This window comes from Phoxinus phoxinus (assembly GCF_949152265.1).
Source record: "Phoxinus phoxinus genome assembly, chromosome: 4".
Classification (NCBI taxonomy): Eukaryota; Metazoa; Chordata; class Actinopteri; order Cypriniformes; family Leuciscidae; genus Phoxinus; species Phoxinus phoxinus.
The window spans coordinates 43,202,157-43,211,093 of NC_136879.1; the positions used below are offsets into that span (position 1 = coordinate 43,202,157).

At 37.7% G+C, this 8,937-nt stretch overlaps 1 protein-coding gene across 7 annotated transcripts in view; it reads left to right on the forward strand.

The window, feature by feature from the left end:
* Positions 1-7,348: 7,348 nt before the first annotated feature.
* The window catches only part of LOC306997695 (uncharacterized protein), an 11,970-nt gene continuing 10,381 nt past the window's right edge, over positions 7,349-8,937 (forward strand). For all 7 annotated transcript variants that reach the window (XM_079611084.1, XM_079611087.1, XM_079611088.1 and 4 more), the window contains exons 1-3: positions 7,349-7,414; positions 8,613-8,689; positions 8,793-8,900. In XM_079611084.1, coding sequence (XP_079467210.1) covers positions 7,393-7,414; positions 8,613-8,689; positions 8,793-8,900 — 207 coding nt within the window. In that variant the 5' untranslated portion in view covers positions 7,349-7,392. The remainder of the gene's footprint in view (positions 7,415-8,612; positions 8,690-8,792; positions 8,901-8,937) is intronic.

The following is an 8,937-nucleotide window of genomic DNA, read 5'->3' on the forward strand; positions in this document are numbered from 1 at the left end:
AAGCTTCTGAGAAATGATGATTTTGTTCTGTCATGGGATGGAAATGCTGCTTTATTGTTTTGTGATATTTTGCAAGTAATTTACATAGTTTAAATTGCAACTTGTATGGAAACTCAGCTGTTGTCCTCCCTCACACACACACACACACACACACACACTCGTTCTCCAGTCCTGATCATGTGTTGGCGTGATTCGACAGCATAATTTCATTGAGCCTTATTTAAAATTCCACAGTCGTTTTGTTCTCTTGAAAGATTCATCTCACACAGATTCTCACTCACTCACTCACACACACACACACACACACACTCACACGGCCCTAAACCCCTCCCTCTTTTCCTCGCAGCACGTGCCGTGTTTCGTCCAGCTGTGTGTGCAGTTGTTCTCAACATCTGTTCCCTTGGCAACCGCCCCGGATCCTTCAGCTGTGAGGTCAGCTGACCTGCTGTCAGAGGTCCTGCAGAGACAGTGTGTGTGGGAATACAGGACATCTCAGTGAGAGCTCAGGCATCAGCAGGGATTAAAGTTCTCTCTGAAATTCACTTTTCATAATTTTAAGGCCGTAAATATGCTTACATTTCTCAAATATTGTAATAAATGTCTTAATGTCCGTTTGAATATCTTAAATTAAGGAAAGATGAGGTGTATTCACCCTGCGGAGGGGGATGTGATCAAAGCCAGGAGTGGAGTAAAAGCACGTTCCTCTCTGCACTCTAAGCGTTCTGTTATCACTCCGGTCTGGGCCACTCCGGGTTTTCCATTCCTGCTCAAGGAAACACTGCTCCATTTTTTCAAAGTTATTCTAATATGTTTATTTTTATAATGTAAATATGCACATATAAATGTACAATATGATGTTTATAATTTTTATAACATATTTAATATGTCTGAATTTATAATACTATATGTAACAGTTTGGAAAGTATTCTACACGTTTAATATATATATATATACACAGTATATATATATATATATGCATGTGAAGTAGCCTATACGCTGAGTTTGGGTTCATTTATGAGACGAGCTCCAGTTCACGTACAATGCACTATCGCGCCGGCGCCTTCATGTCCTGATTATATTGTCTGCTATATTTGCTTCTCATTATTAAATCTAGGCAATTGGTTGATGAAACATCGATTAAAATTAAGATACAATTTATGTAAAACGAAATTCACTTTAAAGAAAGGCTTTACACAAAACAAAACTTAATGAAGTCAAAATCATGTCTGACCCACTACACATGTCTCCCGATATATTGCGCATCTAATGATCGTATCTTGCTCATGCCCAGGGCCGTACTCACCATTGATGACCCCGAGGTCAGAACTTGGTCATTTTTCGAAGTGCATATAATGAAGGTTGTGAAATAATTGCCTAATGTTAACTCTACTTTGGTGCTGCAATGATATTGCATATCGCCACGATAACCGACTTCATCTGAGCTGCTATGGGGGCCGTTCACATGTTTGCGCTCTCACGTTCGTTATTTTAAATCTAGATGCGCTAGCCTGCCCTGGTTGACACCAGACCCTTCTCAGTTGTAACTGTGGGTCTGGGGAAGGTTCATTCACAGCCCATTTCAAAGGGTCGTCACCAACGGACGTCGCTCAAATGCCTCTGGGCGCAATTGAATAGACCTTAAACCAATCAGAGCGATCGTCATCGTGTAAAGCCCGTCTCAACGTTTGTGATTGGTGCCACGATTTGGAAAAATTGGAAATGAGCTTGAATGGGCTCTTGGCCAGACAGACTTGCAGAGCAAATCTCAAATTGACAACACAAGCACCTATTAATTATAATGCCATAATATTAGTATTGTATAAATATTAATATTTGTAAATGGTCCTCGAATATGTTATATTTCACCAGTATCAGCATTGGGAGTGTTTGCACAACTTGCATCATTAAGCCAGTAGGTGGCGACAAGTGACTGTCTTCATGAGTGAACAATTGAATCATTAAATGAACAGATTAGTCCAAAAACAAGTTGCTGAAACCAATCTTTGATGCTCATGTAAATTACTCATTTGCCTCTGGACACAGAAGTGTTGCATTGGCATTTGATTGAAATGTAACATCTATGCAAAATGTGATTGTGTTTTGTCAACAATAAGCATAAACATTCTGCATTTATGATACGTGATATCTCTGCATGATAATTAATTCCCAGAATGCCGCAGGAGGATCCTCACGACGAGACACTGATCTGAGAGGAGGATCCACACCTCCGGCACAACAACACACTGCTCGGACCATTTCACACACGCAATACCAGGCGACCTTTTATATGAAAATACTGTAACCCACAATGCAACATGCAAAACTTCATCATTTGATCAAACTGCTATTATTTTGCACAAAATTCACCATGCATTGATGTTGATATTCCTTCTGGGTCATTCCTCTCACTGGGACTGGAGAGAGCAAATGTACATACATTACAGAAACTGTAAGAGTAGTTATGGTAGTATGCAATATAGTTTATTATTGCATAATGCACACTAAGAAAATAGTGTAAACATCACAGTATTCACTAATTAGTGCTCCATTGTGTGTTTTAAGCACCGGCTGCATCTCAAACCTGAACAACAATATCCGGCTCAGAATAATGTGAATTCGTTTTTCTTTTCGACCCACGCATTTCTAATGTAACTGAACAGGAATTTAAACTGTGGTAACTGAGCATAACGAGTTCAACCGCTTTGCAACATCCTGGAAAAACATCTTCAAACACCTTAAAATGTACATGTGTAGATGAGGTTATAATAATGAGGGTTACTATGTTAACCCCATAGCAGGATCACTATAGCAAGGACCTCGGTATTTATCAAATCCTACGGCCCTGCTGATGCTGTTCACTTTTCATATAAACATAGATAAAGTAAAAAATAACATTATATTATTTATTTATAATGGCTAGTTTGTGATATTAGCTCACTTTGAAGCAAAATCTCTGTTGGCTTTTATTATTTGAGAAATAAAAACTTGTGTTAAAGTTATGCAAATGGTAATTATTTAACAAAGAGTCAAGTCTTGTAAAAGCATTAGGTTGAAAACATTGAAATTTCATAAAGTGTGTAAATAATAGAAACACAGTTCAAAATGGCCTTTCTTTCAATGCAAATGTTCTTTGAGTATTTCATTTGTGAAGGTAAAGCATGTACTCATGATACTCCTGCAAGAAGAAGAAAAACTGCTCTTAAAGGTGCTCTAAGTAACTTATTTTACGTTAACCGAACAGCTTCGGAGTCATTGGAATAGTTATATGACTTTTTTCGGGTTGAATGGTGGTCGTCTCGAACCCCCCGAGCGCATGTGAGCGGAAAAAACATACTTGCAACTTTGGGCCGGCGGGACGTATCGCGTGATATCAAGATTCGCGATAGAACGAATTGCTTTACGGCATATATGATATCATTCTAAGTATCATACATACCTCAGTGGACATGGCTCCGTGCGTTCGTCGGCGGCTTCTCTGAAAACAAATGCAGGTGACCAGAGGGAGAAGATGGGAGGGGGGAAGGTTGCCAATGGTTTTACGACAGTTTTCTCAAATATCTATTCCGAAACTGTAGGGGGCGCTCTAAAAAGAAACCTGCGAGAAAACAGCGAATAAATTTCCAAACCTACTGAGTGCTGCTTTAAAGCAGGGCTATGCAGCTTTGGAAATTTCTTCGCTGTATTCTCGCAGGTTTCTCTATAGAGCGCCCCCTACAGCTTCGGAGTAGATATTTGACAACACTGTCGAAACACTCGTTGGCGACTCTCAGATACCAGAGGCTAGTAGATCAACGACATCACAGCAGACGGGACAATCTATACAACGTCTTCTTCGTTCGGGTTCGAACAGCGCGAAGGGAGCGCAATAATGACAGAATTTTAGCAGATTTTTGTTTTTGCCGTAAAGCAATTCGTTACATTGCGAGGCGACCACCATTCAACCCGAAAAAGTCATATAACCGTTTCAATGACTCTGAAGCTGTTCAGTTAAGGTAAAAAACCTGCATAGTTCACCTTTAAACTGGGTGTGTGACAGGCCGAGGCTGGGTGTGTGACATGGGGTTTGGCCGAGGAAAAGTTTCAGTCAAAAGAATTTTTTTTTCTTTAACCCCTGTGGTCATCACTGCTCGACCCTGAGAGGAGAAGAGCTCGCTCCCCTGGGCAGTGCTGAAGGAATCTTACTGTAGACACACTCCCAGAATGCAATGTGATGTGGAAAGCCTTTTCAAGACATTTCAGATTAAGATTCTAAGAAATAATACAATGAATTATTATTATAATTAAGCTATAAACAATTAAAATACACTAAAATAACAACAACAATTATTATTATTTTAAGCTAAAATGTTAGCTATATAAAGTTATTTTTTATAGCAATTTTTCTTTAGGCCTATTGCTTAGAAAAAATTAAGTTAATAATTATTATTATTATCATTACTGTTATTGTTGTTTTTATATCATATTTTCCCATATTTTTTATATTTATAATTATTTATAATAATAAATAATAACTATTATTATTATTGCATAATGGTTTATATAATTTATTTTATGTAACTTAAATTTATTTTTTCTAACTAAAATATTTATTTTAGTTTTATTACTCTTTATAATATTTATAATTATTATTATTGTTGTTGCATAATGGTTTATACGTTTTATTTTTTGTACCTTAAATATAATAATAATAATTAATAATAATAATAGATATATAATTTATATATTTTATAGTTTATATATTTTAATTTATAAATATATAATAATAAATATATAATTATAAATAAATATATAAATAATAATTAGCTATGAATTGCCCAGCTCTACTGTATTGTTGTAACAGACATGCCAGGCTCTGTCAGCAACCAATCACAAAGAGCCTCGTCTCCAGAGTTCTGAAACCAGTAAAGCTAATCCCCAGTTTTAAGCACACACCTCGAGCTCGAGGCATGTGTCGTCTTGTTTCGAGTGGCCTATAGACTGCTTACCTTCATTCCAAGCTTCTAGTCCTGCGTGTTTCCCCAGTTCCGGTTCTCCCGGTCTTCTCCTGTGCCTGTGAACACACACTTCTCTCTGAACTCTCCTCCGTCAGCTCGAGGTGTGTGTTCTCATTCCCACGATCTGCCCATCATCTGCAACGACAGTAATCGTTGTTTCTATCATCACTTCATTGAACTTTACGATTGACAATCCACTCACATGCTTCCATTGATCTCACTGTGCTTTAAAGGGGCGGTTGATTATGATTTGACTTTTCTAGCTGTAGTTAGTGTGTAATGTTGTGTTTTCTAACTGTAGTTAGTGTGTAATGTTGCTGTTTGATCATAAACAACATCTGCAAAGTTACAACACTCAAAGTTCAGAGCAAAGGGAGATATTTGCTTTTAAAGAAATCGCTTTTTAAGGACTACAACAAACGGCTGGTAGGAACTACACGACATTCCTCCCGGGTTAGTGACATCACCAACCCTAAAATTTACATAAACCCCGTCCCCAGAACACGATTATAGATTATCATGATATATGCTAATCAGTGACTAGAAGATAACTACACATACACCGTTCAGAAATGTCCTGTTGCTTCTACATGTTGTCACTGTGTGTGTGTGTGCGTGTGTGTGTGTGTGTGTGTGTGAGGTAAAAGGACACGAGCTGGTGAAGCTCCGCCCCTTGTGCCGGGAGCAGCAGCTCATTTGCATTTAAAGGGACAGACACAAACGGTGTGTTTTTGCTCACCCTCAAAAAGTGGACATTTTAACATGCTATATAAAAATATCTGTGGGGTATTTTGAGCTAAAACTTCACACACACACTCTGGGGACATCAGACACTTACTTTACATCTTGTGAAAAGTGCATTATACAGTACCACCCCTTTAATAAACTCATACGGTTGTATTGTCACAATCTGTCATTACGTTACAATTGTATTTGTGTAAATTAAAAATATTACTTTTATTTTATTACAATTTAGAATTATTGTTGTTATTGTGTAATGGTTTATAAAAAAAAATGTAACTTAAAAAAAAGATAATAATATTTGTATTAATTATTGAGCTATAAATTACCCAGCTCTACTTTATTGTGTATTTGTACAGCATCCAGTATCACAATAACCCATGTTTATAATCAAGCACAAATCTCTCACACACACTTGAGTTAGTGTAGTCAGTCCTGGTGAAGCTGCACTAGCAGTGTAACCGGCACAAAGAGCACTGGTTCCTGGAAACGGGTAATTCGGGTTCCCACAGAGAGAGAAATGAACACGTAATGCGTTCACAAGCTGGAATAGAGGCTGTGGCTGCGTTTAAGAACAACACCTGATACATGATATCTCTGCATGATAATTCATTCCCAGAATGCCGCAGGAGGATCCTCACGACGAGACACTGATCTGAGAGGAGGATCCACACCTCCGGCACAACAACACACTGCTCGGACCATTTCACACACGCAATACCAGGCGACCTTTTATATAAAAATACTGTAACCCACAATGCAACATGCAAAACTTCATCATTTGATCAAACTGCTATTATTTTGCACAAAATTCACCATGCATTGATGTTGATATTCCTTCTGGGTCATTCCTCTCACTAGGACTGGAGAGAGCATTGCATTGTGGGATACAGTATTTTGCTGTGATGTGCTCTGATTCCATGCAATGCATGTTGGCAATTATGGTAGTATGCAATACCTGATAGTTTATTATTGCATAATGCTCACTAAGAAAATAGTGTAAACATCACAGTATTCACTAATTAGTGTTCCATTGTGTGTTTTAAGCACCGGCTGCATCTCAAACCTGAACAACAATATCCGGCACAGAACAATGCAAATATAATTCGTTTTTCTTTTCGACCCACGCATTTCTAATGTAACTGAACAGGAATTTAAACTGTGGTAACCGAGCATAACGAGTTTAGCAACATCATGGAAAAACATGACATCGGCCTGTTGATTTCTGCTCTGTCACTGAGTGAGTCCGCCGTTTTAGGCTACATCAGAAAAAAACATTTTTATATGTAAGCAGCATGATGCTGCATTATATGTTCTGTAATGTTTTAGCACCAACAACATCCAATGACTTCTGTTGGAAATGTGTTTTGTCGCATAAGTCTGTTTGACATCCTATTTAAATACGATCAACAGTCACGATGCTTTTGAGAAACACAGGCGAGGCTCGTAGCTTTATTAATATTCATAAAACTGTCTTTGTTTATTCAACCGTTGAGTTGCGCCGATGTCAGCCAATCGGAGCTCTGGAGCTGCTGCGCGAACGTCACGTGTTAATTAATATTCATGAGTAGGAAGACTAGGCTACGCCCGTCCCTCAGGTACATAAACACCTGTCCGCCGTCAGCTGAGGATTCAGATCCGACTCACCGACGAGCGAATGGAGTCCGGCCAGCTTTCAGGTAATGTATCCGTGAACAAATCCACGTCGAGTCAAATGAACGACTAAATGAAAGTAAAGGAAAAATATCCTGTAGTAGGTAATTCTTGTAGACAAACATGTACGTTTTTTAAAAAAAAATAATAGATTGATAGTAAAATTATTATTTTTGAATTTATTCAACTTAACAATTGATCTACATTATTTTTAACATTATTAATGTAAAATTAACTTAAGAAAAAAAATCTGTGGAATTTTTTTTTGGAAAAGTTAGCATTTTCTGCCAGACTGTTAAGTTTGCAAACCTTTAACCCTAAAACAAAGCAATGCAATAGCCTACGTAAATCAAAATCAACACCTGTAAAAATCAATAAGCCTCAGAAAAAGTCTCGATATTAGCACAGTAGCCTACATATTTTTTTGAGATTTATTTAGAGCAAAATACTATATTGGGAGAGTTTTCATATAACATAGCAGAATTGTGCTTTTTCATGATTAAATGTTTTATTTTTATTTTTTATTGTATTGCACGTGTTGTTAAAGGGGCTATAGAATCGTAATGCATTAATCGCTTTTTATAGTCAATATGTCAACAGCTTGTAACGAAAATTAAAAAACGAGACCTTCCCTGACTTCCTATGTTAGCCTATATCTATGAAAGCCTGCTTTATATGTGAAGAATGCAGGGCGTTTTCGGGGCGTTTATGAATTGCACAGAAGAGCTGTAACACAGCAGTTCAGAAAACACCTGATCATAGTGATGTTTTCTGTTATGTTTTGTGTGTTTATTTTGTTACTGTTACATATTTACATATTCATCTAAAAGTCGCTCTCAGCAGTGTGTCTGTATATCGCTGCAAAACTTCTTTTTACTTCTAAGAAAAGAACGAAAAATATCTTGGGTGTCTTGAATCACGTTCAGTGTCGTGTGTGTGTGTGTACTGTAGTGTGTTACATGTGTGCGAGCACTAATAAGTGCTGTTGCTGTAGTTCACTTAACGGACACCGGTGGCGCTAATAATAAAGAGCTTCTGAATTCTACACACAGCCCCTGATGTTCAATCCATACTTACAAGATTTATAATGTGATAACTGAATATTCTTTTAGCTTTTTGCTTGTTAATTTTAAAAGTTGATTTGACCATTGCACAACAGTAAAGGTGGATATCACGAATGGTAATAATTGAGAACGACAGTAATGTGAAACTGCATGTGTGCAGCTGCGGACTCTGAGTGCAGGAATGAACTGGACGAAGGGGACGAGGAATGGAAAGTTACAGGTGTGAAGGATGGAAAGGTAGGAAAAGCTTATTTAAATTGTGCAAAATTAATATAAATATCCCTGTGAAAGGTTATTATCGATGCACAATTCTTTCGTGTGTGTGTGTTATCCTCTCCAGAGCCACCCCTGGTCATGTGACAGCTCTGCGTCTTCCTCCGACAGTGAGGATGAGGATAAAGACAAAAAGAAGACGAAGAAGAAGAAGAAGCTGAAGAAGAGAAGAAAGGTACTTGCATTGCAAAACAAGAAAAGATATGAAATAT